The 22416-nt window shown below is 44.4% G+C and overlaps 1 protein-coding gene across 7 annotated transcripts in view; it reads left to right on the forward strand.

Moving 5' to 3' along the window:
• The window catches only part of KLHL29 (kelch like family member 29), a 399077-nt gene that overhangs the window by 366095 nt on the left and 10566 nt on the right, over positions 1–22416 (forward strand). For 6 of the 7 annotated variants that reach the window (XM_080588569.1, XM_080588571.1, XM_080588565.1 and 3 more), the window contains 2 exons: positions 3356–3549; positions 11883–12027. In XM_080588569.1, the coding sequence (XP_080444695.1) occupies positions 3356–3549; positions 11883–12027 (339 nt within the window). The remainder of the gene's footprint in view (positions 1–3355; positions 3550–11882; positions 12028–22416) is intronic. The other variant, XM_080588568.1, reaches the window with a different exon arrangement.

The raw sequence follows: 22416 nt of genomic DNA on the forward strand, positions 1-22416 counted from the left end.
TGCAAGGGCATCCATGTAACACCGAGTGGACTGCCAAACCAGGAGTCTGTCACGTGAAAGGAGATGTCCTTGAAGTTTCACGTTCAGCATACTGGATGGGCCTACAGCCAAGGAGAGGCATGGGCACGCTGGGGCTGAAGGGATCAGCGGAGGAGAAGGAAGAAAAACCTTTGCATGGCTCAAAGCCAGCTCCCATTAAGTCTCCATCTATGGCTTCAAACAGGAGAATCAAACGCAAAACTTGACTAATGGAAAGAGATCAAAGTGATTATTTTTTAAATCAGTTCCCTCCCTGCTGGCCCCTGAGTAGAGATGGTGTTAAAGGCAGACGAAGAGCCTCACTAGCACCAGAGGTGATGGAGAGATGGCATCACTGGAGATGATGTGGCGAAAGGAGAGGCCAGAGGGCAGACAGGCAAAGCAGGTGTTGTTATTTCCCGTCTTTAAAAAGGTTATAAAGATTCAACTTTATTAATTTTTAAACCAATTTAGTTAATCTGGTGCAAATCCGTCTGTGAACACATTAAGAGCTGACTTGAGCTAGACCAAAATGATGGAAACCTGCTTTGTAGGGGGAAACTTAAGGAGCTTAGACTACTTAGTTTATCCTATAGAAGGTGAAGAGGTGACTTTATTATTTTCTGCAAGTCCATACGTGAAAGAGAGAGTTTTGACAGTAGACATTTTTATAATCTAACAGAAAAAAAGACTTACTGTCAGATGGGTGGGAGCTGAAGCAAAACAGAGACTAGAAATCAGGCCTACCATTTCGCAAGGAGGTAATGAACCAGGGGAATAAATTCCCAGTGGATGGAGGAACTTGAAGGCACCTCTTTCTCTTTTTTAACCACAGAAGTAAGCAATCCTCTTAAGTAAGTGAAAGAAGCAGCCCATATAAAACCCAGGTTGGGTGGTGGTGTTGGGTGGACAAGGACTGGCTGCCACCTGCTTTATGGTTCACTGGCTTTTGAAACCAAAGGACACTCAAGATGAGCATTTTTAAGCTGTCCCACTTGCACCTGTGTCCTGTAGATTTACAGCCTTTGGCTTTCAGCAGATGAAGTGAAACCGGTCGCTTCTCTGGTTGCAGATGGAGAGCAGAAGACAGAAAGATCAGTTCTTGTCATTTTGAAGTATAAATGGAGAGTAGTGAATGTGGGTGAAAAATGGAGTCTAGGAGGCCTCTGGGGTCCCAATAAAATTCATCCAGAAAATGAACTTTTGTTTCTGCAATTTGAATCTTTCACCAGTATTCCTGTAAACATGGTCCTCAACATCCCCCAACTCCCAGAAAATTTGAAGGATATAACCCCTCCTTTGAAAATGTATTAGGAGGGTCAGAAAGTCATTAGCAGTAATGTGTCTGTCTTGGAAGCAGCAGTCTTCCAGGTATTTCTGACAGAGCCAGGGAAGGCAGCACGGCTGCCCACCTTCTCCTCTCAGACCCTGTAGACTGGCCAGAAACGTTTCTGAAGTTCGGACTGACAGTGGTGCTAAGTATAGGGTGACAGATACAACTCATATCCCAGAAGCTGGGGAGCTATAAAGAAAATCAGTTCTTTTCAGCTGTTTTTTTAGTTTTCTTTTTTCTTTTTTTTTTCCAATTTCTTATCAATTAACCAATTCCTTAACCAGTTTTATTATACACATCAAAAAGTGAATTACCAAACCCAAAATTACTGCAGTAGGCAAGTTAGCAAAGTGCAACCAAAAAATGGTGTATGAAACTGTACATTATCTGACATTTTTGCCTATCTGCTAGGACGGCAGTGAGTGCTGCCTTGAGGGCTGTGGGCAAATGCAAGAGATGCTGCATGTGGTGCCTTACCTGGAAGAGGTTTGTGTAGTCAAACATGCATCTCCAGTCTTGGTTTTGGTGGGTTTGGTACCAGACTTTAAGAATCAGCACAATATAGTTGTGTCCTCCTGAATGTTCCCAGCACAGTGTTGTTTAATCTCATTATATTTCTCCCCTTTGATCACTTTGTTGTAGATGAATTTAATTTCTCAGTTGCTAATTTAGAGCATTGTAAAATGCAGTTCTCCATTCTCATTAAAAGGGACTTTACTCACTTTTTATTTTTCAGTTAAAGTTTGCCTCCTTTTCTTCGTTTATGAGTGTGTTAATTACTTTTGGTTATATTACTTGGAAACTCATTAATGCACTTTCATTAAGCACATTAGTTTGTGCTACTTCCACCATTTATTTCTTTTGTCCCTTATATTCTCCCCAAGTTTGGGCAGTGAGTATTTGAGGGACATGTTACAAAGGGAGAATTCCCCTGTTGCTAAATCATTTTCTACAGATGGATTTGTGGCCGTGGATTCATTTAATGTTTGCATATTGCATATTACTAATATTAAGAACAAAAGCCCCGAATGGGTGAAGAGGACTTCTGTTCTTGCAGTACACAGTTCTGAGTAATTGCTTCACAGGAAAGTCCTCGTTGGCTGAATGTGCCATTACATGGAAATATTGAAGCCTAAAAATCACATTATTTTCCACTGTCTCCAAGACTCATTTTAGAGCAGCTATTTGGATCCCTGCCACATTATCTTTAAAAAAAATTGACGTCTGTACTTGTGACATTGTCTAAAATGAATCTTCATCCATGGATTATTAACTGCACATCCCTTATGGTCAATGGCTTAATTAAATCAGATACTGATGACCTTAAAACTAATTTAGCACTTTCATGCATACCCTTTTCTGTTTGGTTCTTGTCAAATGTGGATGCAATGGTGAAATCTTATTCTGGCATTAACATTTGCAGCATCCTGCAATGAAGCACATGGTTTGCACAATAGAAAATAAATGGAAGCAACTCACTCTGACAGAGAATGTGCATCGCTGGTCAGTTAACTAGAGTAAAAAGAGCTATCGTGTTGCATTATAGTGCAGGTGAGATGTGTTCCACAAGCTGAACAACTGAAGTATATTAACAGCTGCCTGCCTGCGGTTGCTATTGGATATCACTGCACTGATTTGCAAGAATAATCTCATTGTATAGTCGTTAATAGAAATTAATTAGTGGAAGACATCTCAACAAAGATGTCCTGAGTTTCTTTAGCTTGGACTATAATCAGATTTGAGAGGCATATACAGAAAATAGGACTAGCTTTCTCTGGGCTTTTATCAATGTTTTAAAAGCTCAGAAAAGGCGTTAATTACACTATTTACCAAGTGGTTGAATTTGTATGATGTTAGAAAATACATTTCCACCTCTGCTTTTCTTCAGCTTGTCAAGCTGCCTTTCTCTTATATCCCAGCCTGCTTTCTCTGCCTGTCTATCCTGCCTTTACTCTTCAACTGGCATTGCAGCATCTCAGCTCACTCCAATTGCTCTCATCGCAGGTACGATACAATCACCAACCAGTGGGAGACCATCGCTCCTCTGCCCAAGGCTGTGCATTCGGCCGCTGCTACCGTTTGTGGTGGGAAGATCTACGTCTTTGGTGGGGTGAATGAAGCCGGACGAGCTGCTGGGGTCTTACAGTCCTACATCCCCCAGACTAATTCGTGGAGTTTTATAGAATCTCCAATGATCGGTAAGGGGTTCGTGTTGTCAGAGCAAACTCGTATTATGACAGAAATCTCTGTGCTACAACATTATTTTAATGCCTTTGCGCAAAGCAAATTAGTTGGTTTTTTTTTTGGGGGGGGAGATATGTTTATAGCAGATTGGCAGGAATGCATGTATTTTATACCAGAGAGGCAATTATCTGGTTCTTTACTGAAGGCAATTGTCACTCATTAATACAGCTAGTTATCAGCTAGAAGTGATGAGTTCAAAGTAGAGGAGAAAGGAAAGCAGTTATTAGGCATGGACAACTAGCAATTTTAGATCCAGAAAATCGTGAAGTGCAGTGAAACTTCATTCTAATATCATATGTTGCTCCGTGCTTAAAACAACACTGCTCAGTCAATGGATTATTACTCCTGTTTTTGTTAAAATGGCTCCTCTCTGGTAGGAAGTGGTGGCCATTCTTAACTGGGATTTATCAGTGGTGTTGAAAGGCATACATGTTTCAGATTCTGAGATGTCCAAGACATGTAGATTATTAAAACTGTGTTTATTAGTATATGATGCCCTCAAGCTCTCTGAACTTTTTACAAGATGGAGCAGGAAGCTCTATTTTTTAGAAAAAGAGCAAGGTGAGAGGCCAAATTTTCCAGGGTGGAAGCCAACTTCAGAAGTAGAGTCTTCCAAAATTATGGTAGTGCTCAGAAGATTGCAGTTTATTTCCTTTCCGTGCCAACTTGAACCTTGAAAGTTGAGGCTGCTTTTGGAAATGGGATTTAGCATTCAGCCTCACAAGGGTGTTCCTGCAGGTGACAGCTGACCTGGACCATGTGTCCAAAGAAACAGCTCTCATGCAGTCATCACAGAGAAGCTGTTTTAGGATGCCTTGCTTTTGAGTCCTAATTCTCTTCGTCGTGTTGAAACTGTGGCACAAGATGCTTCGTGTTAAAAAACATGATCTCGATGTTCAGCCTGGTAGATCAAGTATGAGCAGCAAGCCATAAATTACACAAGTATGGTTATAAGGTATCCAGATGTGGCCTAAGCACATTCAGAAAGCTAAAATAAGCTGCTCTTTTTTTTTTTTTATGGTAGCTCATTACAATTATTATGACTCTCTTCTTGGAGTTTCCTAGTAAAACAGATCACGAGGCAATGGTCCAGCCATGGCTGTAGCCTGCCCCGTGAGGACAGCGCTGCTGCTTTCCAACTCCCTTGCTGCTGTTTGTGTCCAGCATAACTTAACATGACATGCATATGATGCAGCATGAAGTGCCCAGCGGGAGGGCGTTAACCAGCAAAAGTCATGTTTATGTAATACAGCATTGCAAACAAACCTATTTCCTGCACTTTTCCATCACATGGCTGCAGCTGCCACTGTTCATTTAATCCACTGACTGACGGTACGAGGTTTTCCTATACTCGGGGTGTATTGCAAAAATGAATGCATTATGCAAAGAGGTACTCCTTTTCCTTACCAGAATAGCACAAGTGCCACAGGAGCTAAGAAATCATTCCCTGGGCTCATTATACTGTCTAGCAGGCATCAACACTATGCGTGCTTTGGAAAAATCATGCAAACCATCCAGAGGTGGGTTTGTCACCCATTGTTCTAATGCCTGTGTATTACCATTTCCTAACAAAAATACACAAAAGACACCAATGAAGTTAAAAGACAGTGTTTATGTTTTCTTGGTGTAAACAAAGTTAATTAGTTAAGTTGAAGGCATAAAATATATGATGAAATGCAGAGTTGCTGTGCGCCTTTGTTCAGAAATGTATAATGCCAATTTATTTGCAAATGAAGTAAAAGAACACAAAGTCTGAAAAATTGCACCCCAGTGGAGAATGTCTGGGAAAATGAACTGATGTGATGCTTGGTCTTCTCTAAAAAGGCTGTAGGAATACTGGAAATATATTTTTATTTCTCCAGCTCTACAAAGACCGTAGTATCACCTGTACTTGTATCCCCAAACGGTATCCCCAAAGAGCTGAGTGACACTGCATGTGCAGTTCAGTCAGCCTTTACTCAAAACAAAGAGGGAGTAGGAGTCTTGGGTTACTTTTTACAAAATGCAGATGAGATGAGATGAACTCTGATACGATCATTTCTGGGGTGCCTTTGACAGCCTCAAAGCCTTTTTGTGTGTATTTGTGGATTCTTGAGGTGTCTCTCCGGACTAAGTAACCTGAGACATCTGACAGTGAGCTGTGTTGTTTAAGATGACTCCCGAGATCAGTGAAGCCTGTTCAACTTCAAATGGAATAACAGATTATTTAAAAACACCTCAAGTATGTTCAAATATGCAACAGTAGATGCTGGTATCGAAAGAAGTCTCTGGAGATCTTCAGGACAGTAGTACCTGTTTCAAGTCACTGGTATTTTACAGCCATCAGCGAGTTGAATGCAGCATGGCACACGTTTGAACCCAACAGATCCATCTCTTCCAAAGCATCGTGTGCCAGCCTAGCTCACGGCAGCACTGGTGTCAACCATGGAGAGGGAAAGGGTCAGTTTTAGGATAATCTTATTGGAGGTGAAGCAGGCTGGATATTGAATTCTTGTCTATGTTGAACAGGTATGAAGTGGGGACTGATAGCACATCCACATAGTTCAGCCCCAGCTCTCTTCTGCCCCCCCTTCTCCTCCAAATAAGCAGTGAGTTCACCCCCAGTTTCCATTTGTTCTTTAGCCTTCACTTGACATGAGATGTTGGGACACCTGTGGACAGTAGGTATGAAACTAGGCTCACCAACACGTTGCACGAGTGCTGTGGTAGCCTTGGGGTAGAAACAGGTTTTGATTACGCATCTCTCTATTTGGAGAAGATACTCTTTCTCTTGGAACCTTCAATGGAAGGTTGTCCTTCCATTTCTTACCAGGTCGTCCTATATAGCTCTGCTAAAAATATATTTCATGCCCAGCTTCCTAAGTTTTGTCCTATTTAACAAGATGGCCATAGACATGCTGAAGTCAGTGATTGTAGGTAAGCCTAATTATCTTGTCACTGCATTTTAGTTCACATTGTGCCTTCATGTCAGGGCACTAAAATATACCTTTTTTGATACCCTGAACAGTCAGCATCTCTACTGATGGAATTACAAGTTTTGATTGGTGTTTCTGGATGGTGAGTGTTTATTCATCACCACTACTAACTTCTAAAATCTACTGAGAATTATGGGAACACAGAGGTCAAAGATCTACGAGCATTTCTGGTTTCTAATCCGAGTATCTAGTTCCTCCCCATACCATTTACTATTGGAGTAATATGTCAAACTGAAGTGGGCGAATCATAGAGCTATGAATGCAAGAAATATCTGGAAAACGGTGTTAGCAGCATCGGGGCATTTCTACTTCACCATCCTCTGGCTTAGTTTGGTTAAAATGCACAACCAGTCCCATGAATTTGGGCTTCACAAGACAAATCAGATGTATGTCTTTGTCCTGTCCCTCTTCCCAAGGCCTTAAGTTCAGTATTTGTGCTGTGGATTGGGCTGGCTCTCACCTAGAAGTCTCAAAGCAATGAGTCTTGTATAGTTACGAGAAATCAGCTAGCATCTCTGTCTTCATGTGGGGTGATGTAGCTTGGTTTCCTCTTCTCATCTGCTGCATGCTCCCCACCACAGCGAAACTCATCAGGCCCATTCCTGGAGCACTCCTGGCCATCATCATTCCTCGTCCCACTGTGTCCTTCTGCCTTGCTCCCCGGGGAGCACTGGCTTCCCCTCGTGGTGACAGCACCGTGCCAGAAGGGCTGACATCGGAGACCTCAATGCTAATTGCAATATCTGCACTTCAGCCTCGTGAGCTATGTTATGGATCAGACTGCAGTCTCCTGACTATCCTATCTCATCCATTACTATGCCGTTCTTGAGCTTGTCTGCATAGTCTTCAGGGAGAGGAAGAGATGCTTCCTATTAAAAGCAGATTTGGATCCTATTAACTCATCTCCTTTCTCCAATATGCTTCATCATGTGCATCATTCTCATCATTCTCCACAGCCCAGCCGCCCATGCCTGCAGGGAGATCCTTTGGTTGGAGCCGTATCAGGTCTGGTGGCATGCTAGCATTTCTTCTTCCTGACAAAAGTATTGGGTTTGGTTTTAATAACCTGTTTCCATATGAAGTGCTGCTGCCATTCATTTTCGTGCCACTTCAGGCTCTGACTGAGTGCTCCACTGGAAGGCAGCATAAGGTCTGTAAGTAATCCTGGAATGGAAAGCAGATCTATGATACTTGACCATGTAATGTACCAGGAGATATGAGAGCCGTAAAACACATCACAGACAGCATGTTGTTGTTAGAAAGAGAGGAGCACACCAGTAGGTTAAATTATCAACACCATGTGAAGTACAGCGCTGGCTCAAGGATTGTCTGAGTGCATACCCCTTCCTGCAACAACTCATCACTGGAAGAGTAGAAATATTTGCCTGTTTTCCTACAGCAACAGCAAAGGAGAATGATGCTATGATGTTAGCCATGTGTAGAGATACCTTTTATCTATTATTTCCTTTACATTTACTCTGCCTTTTAATCTCAAGTGAGCTTGCTGTCGTGTACAAATCTCATTTAAGATTTTCCAGCCCTACATAGATTGCCATATCTGATAGCTCCAACATCTAAATGTTGGAGGGGAAAGGAGGCTGCTACTCCATAGCCTCAGTTTCCATTTCCCTCTCCTCTTTCTTCCTTCCCTCAGGCAGGTATTTGAAATAACCAGTGTTCTGGCCGTGTCCCATTACAATCCTCTTACCCACAGGAGCTTCTGCTCACACCCAAGAGCATTGACCAAAAAACCCAACCAGAACGTGCTTTTGCAAAATCAGGGTCCCCCACCACCTTGCACTATTACCATGTTACAGATCAGCAGTGACCAACTTTGGGGGCTTCTGGCTGTTTTCATGAGGTTACAAAGTCCTGGAAAGGGTAAGGGAAGGACACAGGTAGCACCTGGGATGAAGCAAGGTTGCAGATTGAAGGAGGTCATCCACACTTAAGTGCCAGCTTGAGTTTTCCAAGCTCCTTGTGTCTGTGAAAAATTTCTGCCTCCATGGTAACAAAACAAGAAGTAAAATACACTGCCTTCTCTCCACCAGCGTCTGGAGGGGAGTCCCTCGTGTCCTTCTGCCATATCTTCATCAGGATCTGTTCCTCCCATATCTGTGGCTCTACGACTGTGTCCTTTTACAATGAAAAAAAGAGAGAGGTTTAAACCAACCCTGGTGACTTCATGTTTTTACAGTACTGTTTGCTGTGAACTTCTCCCTTCCTGAAAGAAGCAGCAGAGATTTCCTTGTTTCTCAGTCTCAAGCTTACTTTATGCCAATTTATGAATTTGTAGCTGAAGTCAAAAGCACTAAAAAGACAACAGATAGGTGGTGCATTGGAAAAATGATGAGAATCAAGCATGATTGCCTCTTAAAAAAAAAAAAAGAGAAGAGAAGAGAAGAAGAGAAGAGAAGAGAAGAGAAGAGAAGAGAAGAGAAGAGAAGAGAAGAGAAGAGAAGAGAAGAGAAGAGAAGAGAAGAGAAGAGAAGAGAAGAGAAGAGAAGAGAAGAGAAGAGAAGAGAAGAGAAGAGAAGAGAAGAGAAAAGAAAAGAAAAAAAAGAAAAAGAAAAAAGAAAAGAAAAGAAAAGAAAAGAAAAGAAAAGAAAAGAAAAGAAAAGAAAAGAGAAAAGAAAAGGAAAAGAAAAGAAAAGAAAGAAAAGAAAAGAAAAGAAAAGAAAAGAAAAGAAAAGAAAAGAAAAGAAAAGAAAAGAAAAGAAAAGAAAAGAAAAGAAAAGAAAAGAAAAGAAAAGAAAAGAAAAGAAAAGAAAAGAAAAGAAAAGAAAAGAAAAGAAAAGAAAAGAAAAGAAAAGAAAAGAAAAAAAAGAAAAGAAAAGAAAAGAAAAGAAAAGAAAAGAAAAGAAAAGAAAAGAAAAGAAAAGAAAAGAAAAGAAAAGAAAAGAGAAAAGAAAAGAAAAGAAAAGAAAAGAAAAGAAAAGAAAAGAAAAGAAAAGAAAAGAAAAGAAAAGAAAAGAAAAGAAAAGAAAAGAAAAGAAAAGAAAAGAAAAGAAAAGAAAAGAAAAGAAAAGAAAAGAAAAGAAAAGAAAAGAAAAGAAAAGAAAAGAAAAGAGAAAAGAAAAAGAAGAAAAAGAATATCACGCTGCTTATTTGAAAAGAAAAAAAAAGTCACTATAAAAATAACCAAGGGGGTTCCCTCTTTTTCTTTGACAAAAAGGAATGTGAAGTCAGTGATTCAGTCTCCTGAGAAGTCGCTGTTTCTGCCTTGAGGGAGCCCCAAATAATTTCCCTGTGAGATTTGGGAGTTGAGTGCTGAGCTCTTTTTTTTTTTTTTTTTAATGCGAGAGTTTTATTCTTCTGCAAAATAGTGCTAGTTGAAGGAAAAAAAAAAAAAGAAACAGGAAAATGTGATAATTAAATATGGAAAAATTCTGATGAGTGTCTTAACTGGAAAAAATGTCACATATGCAAGCCTGATTTGGAAAGGGATGTGAGACGAGTTGTTAGGACAGATAAGTCTTTCTGATGAATTATAGTGGCTTAGTGGCACCGAGAAGAAACTGAATACTCCTTGTTCTATTTTCTGGATGAATTAGTTTCTTCCCATCTGTTCCCAAGGATCAGTGACATTTTCCTAATACATCTGTGTTTTTTGACATATGCCTGTAGATGCTGAGAGTAATAGGAGTCCATCTAAAACCCGTAACATGTTTTGTCTGTGTTCACGTCGGGTGCTGCAGCCCCATATTTCCCCCAGACTGCGCCAGACCACACCACAGGCATGCTGGAACAGAGGCAGACACCACAAAACCATTATTTCCCTTTTAATTTAACAACTTCAAACCCCAGTTAAGGAAATCACCACTCTTCTGGACACATTCAGCAACTTTTGCTTAACTCCTGTCAAATTAAATCTCTCGTTACATTTTTTTTAATGGAGTAAGATGGTTTTAAAAGAACCTCAGAGTTACAGTGCCAGCCAGGCAAGTGGTAAGAGAATGCCAAAAGTAAAGTCACTGGGGTTGGTTTAAGCCCATTTCTTTCTTTCTTAGGATGCAGTCGTAGAGTCACAGATATGGGAGGAACCTATAGAGCCCTTGGACTCTGTATGGAGGCCATGGGCAACGCAAGTAAAGATCGTGGCCCTCCTCTCCAGTGTGCTGCCCTGGACACCCTACACGTGGCCAGCAGCACTTTGTCCAGGCTAATTCTCCTCTGGCAATGCAAGAGGATCACCCTTCCCTGAGATACATAAATACAGACTTGGGAGAAGCTTTAACATATAGCTACGCACAGAGAATTTTTATAGGAAGTGGCAAAATATGTGTCCACTAACACCAGGATAACCACCCAGGAAATGTCTGCTCCGAAGGGCTTAGGCACTTAATTCTTAGAGAACTAATTGTGAGGCATATTTTAACTCAAGCAATGTATTTTCCCGTCTTTTGTTCCCAGACGCTACTGATTGGTTTTGCTGAAATGTTGATTAAAAAAACTGTTTCGCATTAAGACAGACACCATCATGAGAAATTTCAGCCCAACTGGCTCATATTTAATAATGTGCATATGGCGTGATAGCGGCATACGGGACAAGTCAGCTAATTAAATCAGAATTATTTTATTCAGTAAATTATGGTTAATATTTCTAATAATGTTGCAGCTAACTGAGAAGTTTCAAAGCATCCTTGGAAACTTTGCTTGAACGTGACTTAGGAGAAGGCACTCGCTTAATTTCAAACCCCGGTGTCACGCAGTTCATTGCAATACACGGGACTGCTCGGAGGTACTTCACACATCTGAAAATAAAAATACAGGTGAATGTGTGAGACAGATGAAGGAGAAAAAAAGTCAGGTCTCAGATAATCTTCTGGATTGTGTGGGTGACCTTCCCACAAGCAAAAGTAGAATACAAAAGAGAATCAACTATTGAATATTATTAAGTGGGACTCTGCACTGTGGGTTTCTTCTGTACTTAGCTGCTGCACAGGGTTGGGAAGCATCTGAGTTAAAATTTGCAGCAATTCAAAAGTCTGAAACAACTTGACATCTTAATTTCATATGTAAGAGTGGTGCTTTCACGGTGACTCCATTAGGCTCTGCAAGAGGATAATTGTACTTTACCAGTTTAGAGGGGGGGTGTGTACTGGGGGATGAAGGACTGATGAACTTTAAAAGTGCCTTTGAGAACCGTAAGAGAGAAGAACAAAACCAGGAAAGATTTCCTCATTTTTCTTTCCCTAGCCTTGGAGGTATGAAGAAACGTGACTTATCTATAAATAAGGGGAATGTATAAATAAAAAACAGTCTCCAAACCTGAGCCTAAAACTGATCTCAGTGTTGCTTTCCATTGACAGATAACAAATATGCTCCTGCAGTCACTCTCAATGGGTTCATCTTTATTCTTGGAGGAGCTTATGCACGGGCAACCACCATCTATGACCCAGAGAAAGGCAATATTAAAGCAGGTCCCAACATGAACCACTCCAGGCAGTTCTGCAGGTGAGAAAAACCATTCAAATTGAATTACCGGTGCCTTAACATTTTCTGCTGCTAAATAAACTAATGCTGCCTAATAGCGAAGGGGCAGGGGAAGGGAGTTCTGTACCATCTGGGGTTTTAAAGTACGTGTTTAAAGTCCTTTAAACTACATGTTTAGGGATGCAACGTTTTCCAAAGTGTACTTCTAGCACCTTACTGTGGTTCATGCGTCTCCTGATATTCAGGCAATGTGGGTTGAGGGCAGGGCCATGCACTGGGCTCCCCCAGCAGAGCACAGTCACCCTGTTTTCCTCTCTTTGCCATGTGTAACCAGAGGATGAGAAGTAAACGCTGTATGAGAGACTGCCATCATGTGGGACTGGATTTTTTAATCTAGCCAAAAGAGCCTTGAAAGGAAAAAAAAAAAAAAGCGAATAAGCACCACACACTGATATTAATTATTATTTATTGCGTGTCTTTGATTGCTTTTTGGGCTCGCTTCCCTGATCCCAGTCACAGGTTTAACAAACTTCCCAAACTGGCAGACAAAAATAAAACTTGGCACCCCTCACGGGTACTGGCAGGACTTAAAGGCCTTCTAAAAAGTATTGCATTACTGGTACAGAGAGCAGAAAGGCTGGCTGGTTTCAGGCATCACCTAGCGCCAGCCCTTTGCGGAGCACCTACCCATGCTGGGGGCTGGCCGAGCTATCTGTGCCGTGCTAAAAAGCCATCGCTGGCTGGTGAATGCTGCCAGCCGTGCCCTGCGCAGGGACAAGAGGACCCATCTCCCCTTCCCGGCTGGGCTTGGTGAAGGCTTGGTATTTTATTTCCACAGCAGCAGTGCCTTGAGGCTCTGAGCAAAGCCAGGGCTGGAGGGGTTGTGCCCTGCAGGCAGGGACAGAGAAGTGGGGTTGCCTCAGGACCACCAGTAACCCCATGTCTTCAGCTCCTTTTGGCCCTCTCCTTAGCCCAGGGATTCCTCTTACACCTGTCCTACAGTTGAAAAATCACCTCCGTGTTTCAACTTGGGGTTAGTCTTCTGCTTTGGTGGAGGAGAAAAAAAATATTTTTAAGAAAGCACATTCCGTTTCTCTCTTTTTGCTGTTTGTTTTTCTTGTTTTCCCCCTTTTTTGCTTCCTTTTAATAATTTAATGAGCGCCCTCTCTTGGCCGCTGAAGCCCATTCTTGTTTCAACCAGGGGATGTTAGCCGAGCATCACACACAACCACTTCCCAAGGTTTCTGACACTAAGGGATGCTTTGTTTTCCACCCCACAAACAGCAAACCTTCTGGTTGACCAAGGAGAGTTAAAACCAGTGCCATACGTCCTAGCTGTTGCTTCAGCACCGCGATGGTGATCCCAATAAACTGGCCTGCCTTAAGCAGAATACGACACCCGATAATAAAAAGTAACTTCAAACTTTTAAATGATTTTTTTGCCAAAGCCTAAAGCAGCACAGCGGACTGGAATCCTACATTTACAGCGGGATAGTCACCAAAAATAGGAATAGTAAAATACATCCTATTTGATGCCAAAAATAAAGGCACTATTTCAAAAATTTCTAAATGTGCTGGGACATGTTCAAGGAAAAATATTTTGGCCAAAAAGAGATGTGAAAGCTACGACAGAGACTAAATAAAGCAATAGGCATGGAAATAGGAAAAAATGGAAGCTTAGCAGTAACAAATACCAGGTATAGGTTAAAAGTTGGCTGCTGCTAAAAGCAGCTGAGGGAACCATTGAGGTACTGATGACCAGTAGGAGTAAAAAGAAAAGGACTTTAAACCTGTTAGGATGAAATCTATAATTTTAATCAGTTAGAAAACCATTGCTGATGGAGTACTGAAGTGTAACAGAACGATCTGATGGGTATTTCTCATCTGCATTTGGAAAGAAGCAAGAAAGTTTGGTTCCAACTTACACTGTGAGTGGACCAACAGCAGGTATGGCTTGCAGCAAGGAGGGGTGTGAAAAAGGTCAGAATTACATTCTCAAATCAGGTAAACTGGCCATCTTACGCACAGGCAACTCTGGGACTTGGCTGAGAAGCTGTTGGAACCACTAACGTTGATTTTTAATAACTCTTACAGTTCGGGGGATTTCAGACAGATCAGGGTACTGCAAAAGTGTTTCCCATATTTTGAAAAGGTGAAAGGCAGAATCTTAGTGCAGCAATTAATTTTGCAAAGTATCATCATCAGGCTAAGTAGTCTCTTAGCCTAGTGGTGGTCCTTCGCAAAATAACAGAGCGGTTAATTTGGGATTTCTTCAACAAATAACTACATACTAATAGTATAATGAACAGCAATCGATGCATTTTTGTGGAAAGTGGGTCTTTGTCAAACAAACCTGCTTTTTGCTTTGGCGGTAGGAGTTGGGTTCTTTGTTTTGTTTTTTAATAAAACACGCCTGGCTGCTAAAGACAACTGTGATGGTATAATATAGCGCGATCTCTCCCAGGTATTTGGCTGGTATTATATGGAATTAACAAGGCACACATTAGAGAGATTAAATCTGCTTCACTGACAGATCTCAAAATGTAGTTGTTAATGAGAAGGTATCATTGAGCAAGGCCATCGGTAGCGAGCATTGATTCTTCTTCAATGCTATTTAATATTTCTACCGACAATGCAGGTAACAGAAAATCTCCCCTGGTAAAGGTTGCAGGTGGCGTAACACTTGGTGGGGTTAAAAGTATTACAGCGTGAGCAATGTAGGCGGTTATCTGCATGTCCCCGTTGGGCAGTCTCAAGCCAGCAGAGGCGTTGTAAATGCAAAGCAATATCTTTAGGAAGCACGACTGCAGCTGCACCTGCCAGTGCTCCCTTTAGAAAGCCAGGCCCTCAGAGGAGTACATAAAGGAGGCCACTCGGAGCTACAAACATGAGCTCTCGTTGCAATGCAGTGGAATATTGGCTATATTGCCCAGTACTGTCAGTGCAATATTGGCTATAGCGTATGAGCTGTAACGGGGAAGTGAAAACACGTGGGGAGGAGAGAGTGCAGCTGCATGCAGCGTTGGCACCAGGAGGGGACGACTCGGGTCAGCCCAGCAACATGTGGAAATACCAGCAAAGTTCATGTGAAAGCTGCAAGAATGACCCCGCGTTGCAAAAAATAAAAAATAAAAAAAATCTCTGACATGAATTTTAAGGAGTTTGTCAAAGAAAGGTTGAGAGGTGACTTGATCACTGGGAGCAAATGGATGAGCTTTTGGTTTGGCAAACCAAGGTTGCAAGGGCTGGAAAGTGAAGTTGAGCATCTCAGCCTTGAAGTGAGGCACTTCCCTGACAGCAAGGATAATTAAACAGCGAACCAGCGAGGGACAGATGAACTCACCAACACGGTGTTTTTAAGAGAAGATTAGATGTGTTTCCAAGAGAGATGCTGCCTGGGGAACAGTCTGTGGTCTGCGTGTACACAAACTCAGATTAACTACGCGCACAGGTCCCTTCTGACCTTAGCCTGTGAGGCTACAAATTCCTCCTTCCACTCATTAGCATGGATCACAAAGTACATGATTTAAAAGCAGCAACATAAACAACTTAAAAATTAACTGCATGCTATCGATCTCCTCTCAACAGGAATCATTCAATACCAAATTTGCTGGGAAAATCTTGACCGCATCACTTCTGGTTTTAGCTGCACTGCTTCCACATGTTAAGTGCGGTTGCTCGGAGTACAGGGAAGGGAAAAGCGCTTGATATTCCCTGCAAAGCACATGTGGAAACATAGAGGTCCATCAGAATTGTTTTAATATCCAGTTAAATTACCTTTAATGAAAAACTATACATAAATGGCTCATCTCTCCGGCTCGCGCTCAATACAAGAGCAGCTTGAGCACCCATTTCCAGATTAAGCCCGGCCTGATGGAAGTCAGTAAGAAATTTGTGTCGACCTAGAACTAGTCCTTTGAGGGATGGTGCCAAACGGGCGCTCGTGTGCGACGGGCCCCATCTCAGTTTGGCAGCTCGCAGGGTATTTGGAGATTTGGAAGCCCTGCGCTTGGCAGCAGCGCTGGGCAGCCCTCCCTTTGCGGGCTGGCGCTCTCCCTTCCTGCAATGCCCTTCAAGGGTTTATTTTTCCAGGAGCAAAAAGAATACGGAATGCGTTTCTGCGTATGATTAAAAATTCCATATCCTGCTCGCTTGGAATTCAGGCAGTGTGCACACAGAAGTGTGCTACAGCGATCCTCCACGGGGTACAGCAGCAGCGTGATGGTGCCAGCAATAATTCCAGAGCAGCTAATTTAGTACCAGCAATTCCCAAAAGGTACCAGAAAAGCATTTTCTTCCTCCTCCTCTGACTGTTAACCAGTAAGATTTATTAGATGGTTCTGCCGAATGGAAATCTTTAATAAAACTTAGGCTCGGACTGAGCAGCACAACAAAAACAGGGTTGGTTTGTGGATTTTTTTTTCCTCTTCTTTTTAAATAAGCCCTTGTTCTTGAACAGTGAAGCATGGTGACTCCTGCGCTTAACCACCAGGCACTGCTAACGTACGGCACCAGCTGCAGACTCCCCCAGCTGCTTCGTTTCCTCGTCACAAAGTTTGTGATAACTTTGGGTGCTGGAAGGGGTGAGAGCCCAGCTTGTCTGGACAGCAGTTCCCAGGTGAAGCTCCCCAGCGGCCGCGCGTTTCTCCAGCCCACCGCTGTAAGCACGCAGCATTTGCAGCTGGAAGTCTTGGTGGTCCAGAAGGGAAAAACCTAAATCTTCCAACATATCTGCAGGAGATGTGTGGCCGGGACTGTGCTCAATAGACAGCTGATGAGAACTGCAGCCCCAGGCTAATAGCAATAATTTCTGCAGCAGTTCACGGCATGAAGAATTTCTGCGTGCGTGTAAGCGTAACTGATACATGCAGAGCACTCAAGCCATTACTGATGTGCGGCGGACTTAGGAATAAAACATTGCTGGTTTTCAGCAACAAGTAACGATGCCACGCGATGGTTTTGGATCGTTAGAAAGCGCTCGCGGAGTATGGGAGAGCGTAACTGGAGCTTGGCCAAAACACCCACACTAATAATCCAGCTCCAAGAAGTGGCATGATCGCCTCCTAATTGACCATGACTAATCTGGACCCTCATTTATCCATCTAATTGCGAAGACGACACCTCTGGCAGCACAATGCGGCCACCCGCGCGGGAGCCTTCCCAAACATCGCAGCCTGGTGCCAGCCTGGCCACAAACAGCCCCAGCAGCACAGCCACCGACCCTGGGACGCCGCCTTGGCGTCCTGGCTGCCCCCACTCGCAGAGACCGCGGCTCTTCTTCTCGCTTCCACCTCGCAAATCCACAGGCAGGTTTCGTGGGAAGGTCCCTGGACGAAGCAAGAGCTGCTCTGGCGAGCCAGCACCCTGCAGGCTTTTCTTCTCCGAGCGCTTACCCCGTCCAGTTCAGGAGCATCCTTCGGTTATGTTTGCACTGAAACCCTTCTGAAGCCTTAGGGCAAGAAAGAAACCCATCCACTAATAAATGCAAGGTGTTAGCATTTTTTTTCTTTCTTCTTCTAAGCAAATTTTACGTCTATTGAACTGATAATGTTTAATAAACTTTTTGGACCGGCTCCAAGTAAACTAGTGAGTCTATGTGCACACAGGCACGAGTGAGGCGGGAGAGGAGCTTTGTCTGTAGCCCCAGAACATATTAGGGTTTTGTGAATCAAAACAACTTGCTAATTCAGCCATTTCAGATCTCTTTCACAACCCCAGACGTTACAAAACAGGATTTTTTTTTTTTTTTGTCTTTTCTTTTCTAACGTTTCCTGATAAGGCTGATGTGATCTTTAGGACTAAGCAGGAAATTTTACAAGAATAATAATAAGCAAACTTTGCTGGTGCTCCCTCTGTTCGGTGCTGTCGTGGCGCCGATGCAGCCATGCGGAGACGTGCTGGAGCAGGAGCTCCCAGGCACTCGCCTCTCAAACATCCTCTGTTTGACATCCTCTGCTTCGGGCTGCTTCCAGTTTACTGCCCACCAGAAGCCTTCTGCTAGACGATGGTGTTGAGTGAAAAGCGGAGGGCCCATAACGCTCTAGAGGGGAAGGTGGCCACCAAGCCAACAGCAGCCGATCACCGCTAGCTCCTGTGTGCTGAGGCTCCACGCCGGAGCCCGAGCATGGTTAGGGCAGGGCTTGCTGAGATGCCAAGAAGCAGACAGGAAGGTTGTTGGCCTCACGTGGTTAAATATTGATGAAAAAGCAACCCAAAGTCAACGATCTGCTTTGTCCATCAAGATGTTTAACGGGCAGCTGTCAGACAGGGATCATCTCTGCCACCTGTGCGCTCAACCTGGGGAAGGACTGGAAGGTGTCTGTGGAGAAGCGATGTAGGGGGTGTCCAGCTTACAAAAGCACGCCAAAACATCAACAGCCAGGCACCCACCAGCCCCTCCCACACCTCAGCACCACTGGGATTTTCTTCAGAGCATGATGCGTAGCTTGGTGGAGGTCAGCAGAAGGACTGGCCTGGAGGTGGCCATGTCATGGGGACGGTCACAGAGCGGCCCGCTGACACTGCTCACGGTTTGGGCAATCACAGACCCCACGGTACCTCGGGTGAGTTGCCTGTAGGGCCACAGGTGAAGGCTCTACCCCATTCCCCGGGGAGCAGAGAGCAGGGTAATCAGCTGCAAAATGCTGAAACGTTTCCCTGGAAGGAGTGCACAGAGCGACCTCCGTTTTGATGACGGTCACCTTCACCCGGGGCGTACTGCCGGGTGGTGCGGGTCTGGGTGCTCTGGAGCTGGGGAGGTCACTGTCCCCGAGCTGCCGGGGGGCTGCGTCTTCCACGGGGAGGTTTTGTGGCGCGAGGCTCCGCTCCTTCCCAGGTTCTGACAGCCTGTAATCATTTTATCTCTCAGGATTAATGGCACCGAGCAATAAACTTGCATCCTAATTATTGTAATTATTTCTTTCTTTGTACGTCAGCCTTGGTAACGATGTTTTTACAGCCGATGGGATGGAAGGGAGGGGAGAAAAGAAATATTGTCACAGTAATGAAGAGAGCAATGAGTGCTCGCCTTTCCACTCACTTTCCTTAGGGTTTTCGAGCCCACTTGAGTTTCCTGTTCCCTAAGGTCCCAGAAATTAACAGTGATTGTCCTAATATTGCAAAGTAGCAGCAATCTAGGACTAAATTCCTAATTGATCTTAAGTACCTACCTCCCACTTCAGCCCTGGAGATGCCTGAATATCTCCACGTCCCCTGCGCACGTAAGTACCGGCTGCACTCTCAGAACTGCCTGTTTCTTGACAGCAGGAGGAGCTCACTGTTTTTCTTAACCCCGGGCATGACTCACGAGCTAAGTGTTATGCCAATCTTATCTATGGCAATTGTGTTCGGAGAGGGCAGAAGCTACTCTAATCACCATTTAAAATTCATACAGTCTTTCAGAGGGTGGAATTCAGCATCCGCTTCTTCCCCGATGCATTAGCACCGTTCCGAGAGGCTACAACGTGGAGCTGCTTTTCTCAGCTGCTGGTCAGGAATTTATTTCAGCGCCGTAGCCCAGGTGCTGGAGAACAAGAGCAGCGTTTGTCCACCCACTGCAACCCCAAATCCAGGATACGGGCTGAGGAGGACACCAGGGGGGTGTGCTTGGCTGCTCTAAGGTGGCAGCAGCTCCGGCTCAGAGCAGCTGTGGCTTAACACACCAGAGGAGGGTTTACAAGAAGAAATGGGGGCAGCTGAGATGCTGCACAGATACCTGTAAAGCACCCACGTCCCTGTGTAGATCCCTGCCAGTAGATGCCTAAGGAGATACAGGGCACTTAGGGCCAGACTTCAGCTAGGCGGCACACAGCCAGCCAGCAGGGGCTGGTGGCATTGGCACCAGAGCTGGAAAGGCCTCTGGACATGGTCCTCCCTCTGTCCATCTCCTTCCTCCGTCCAGGTCCAGTGCTCCCTCCTGAGCCAACAAGCAGTAAGAACAAAACAGGCACAGTGTGACAGTGACATGGCCACAAAGGTCATCGTCTGTGTGGTATCTAGTGCTGTCACCTATGCCAGCGTGTCTACCGGTAGATTAAAATTAGCTCGGGCTGCTCATGGGCACTGGGGCTGTATTCATCAACACTGATGAAAATGGCCCCGGGCTCCAGGTTGACATTTCCTGTAATTTCCCCGTATTTATAATTCTGCAGCCAGATCTTTGTTTTCTTTGTTCCAGTGTGTGTTTGGTTTTCTTGCTTAACTGAACAAAGTTGCTAAATTCATCCATTCATTGTTTTTTTCCTCCAGTTCTGTTGAGGGGTAGCATTGTAAGGACTGATCAGCGTTTCTTCAGAGAGCCAAGGCAGCAAAGCTGCACCGCAGGCCATCTCTGACACGGGACCACTTCCATACAGCACATCCCAAACCATACCCCGATTAAAATAAGCTGCCATCTCCTTTGGCCTCGCTGTTAAGAGAACAAAGCAGAGCACAAACGGGAACCTCTACCCTGCAGCCCCATTTCCAAGTTCACAGCCTGCTGCTCTCAGGGCGTCAGAGCATCCTCCCCATGCCATGCTGGCTACAAATCCCAGCCTGTCTTGCTTCTAAATACTAACTTGTGTCAAGACAGAGTTGGGTTCCCCCCTATAAATATCTTAGTCCTAAACCTGAACAAGTCATCTGGTTTCATTTAGGTTGCAGCGCAGCTCACTGCAGCCATTTCAATACCAGCAGCCCACTTCATTGCCAAGAGGCTGATTTCTAGCCCGTGTAAACTCGAGAGACCCTTCAGAGGGGCCCAGAGGTTATTAACACCCTGCTCTGGCGTAGTTTTTAATTGATAATCATCACGCCGGGGCGCCCCCTGCGCTGAAGGCTCCGTTTGGGCCGGTCTCTTGCTCCAGGCCTCGCGAGGCAACTCCCGACAGCCACACCACCACACGAAGCCCTCCCCGTGCAGCACACGGGCACCAGTAGCATTGCTGGGACAAAACCCATGCCGATAAACACACGTGTGCCTGATTTACCGGGCAGCTCGTCCTGCTTATCCTGTGAAGGATGCGAGGCCTGGTGTGGGCCCCTCCGGCTCCAGCTCCGGCTCCTTCAGAAACGGCTTCGTGCTCCTTCGGAGCCATCTTTCAGGATGACACTTGTTTTCCTCAAGTCCTCGTTCTTCCCAATTTCTCCCTGACGTTTCAAAAATAATTACCAGTGGTTCAGTAAGTTCATTAGCAAACTCCCTTAAGACCTTGGGCTATGTATCATCCAGCCCTGCTGATTTGTGGATAGGGTCTAATCAAGTGCTTCAAGTCTCTCTTGCCCTCCTCCTCCTTTCAGATTAACAGTTATTTTGACAAGATTCTCATTATTTCCCATTTCCTGGTGGTATCCAGGGACTAGGCTTATTTGAGTCCTCGCTGTTGTCATTGTGGGTTTATTTTTAACCTACGGCTCCGCTTCTTCGCAAGGACATCAGAGCTTTGTGTTCTTCAGAAATGCAGCTTTTTCCGTGCCATTTGAGTCTCGGTTCATCCAGGGTCTTCTAGGGCTCTCTGTCTTTTGCCTTTGTCACTTCTCATTCCTCTTCCTCCTGCTGCTCCAAAATTAGCCACAAGACATAAATTTGCTTTAACCAAGCCTGAAAGGCTTACTACCCTTCTCCATCTACTTTGATCTAGGCCACCTTCTTTGGGGCAATTCATTTCTCATCTTCTTCTCGCTCTCTTTCTCCTTGCATGTACATATTTCAGGTCCTCCCTTTTCCTTCCAAACCCCACTCTGTTCCTAGAAAGGATTTCCCCCCTCCAGACACCAACCACCACCAGCCCCATCCTGCTTTACAGGATCTTTAAACGTCAGCAGCAGCTTACAGGAGATGCTCTCCCTACATCCCCTTTCAGTCTAAGATCTTCCTCTCCACAGCCCAATTTCAGTGGCCTTTTGGGACCTGCCCCTGCCCTTTGGGAAGTCAGCACCAGAACAAGGCACTGAAGATCAGGCTGAACGGCAAGTTTCTTCCAAATACCTTTCACACCTCTGCCCCTTCCCTATTATCAACATCTTACAGACCCCTGGATTAGCCCCAGCCTCCTTATCCTCGATTTGCAAGAGATTTCTGAGGTTGAATACTTTCATTTTAAGCATGCAGTAAGGTTTTTGTTTTCTTTAGACATGAGATTAGAGGTGCATATCCCCAAGCACTGCTCAGACACGTTCCCCCACGTCCCTTTCTCCCACACAACAGCACTCCTCCTGCCCCTCGCTTCCCAGCCCAGCAGGGGGAAAAACCAGCAAAGGGGAAACCCTTGGGCGAGGAGGACAAAGCACCAGCACCTCCTGCCTGAGAGTGGCTGGGGAAGGAGCAAAAGAGCATCTGGGGAGGGTTTTCCCCTGACCCTTTTGCAGCATTCATTGCTTATCAGAGGAGTAACTGAAGCAAGGATTTATTTTACGCTGCCCAAGGAGGCA

The sequence above is a fragment of the Anser brachyrhynchus genome (genome assembly GCF_964034855.1).
Source record: "Anser brachyrhynchus genome assembly, chromosome: 3".
Lineage (NCBI taxonomy): Eukaryota > Metazoa > Chordata > Aves > Anseriformes > Anatidae > Anser > Anser brachyrhynchus.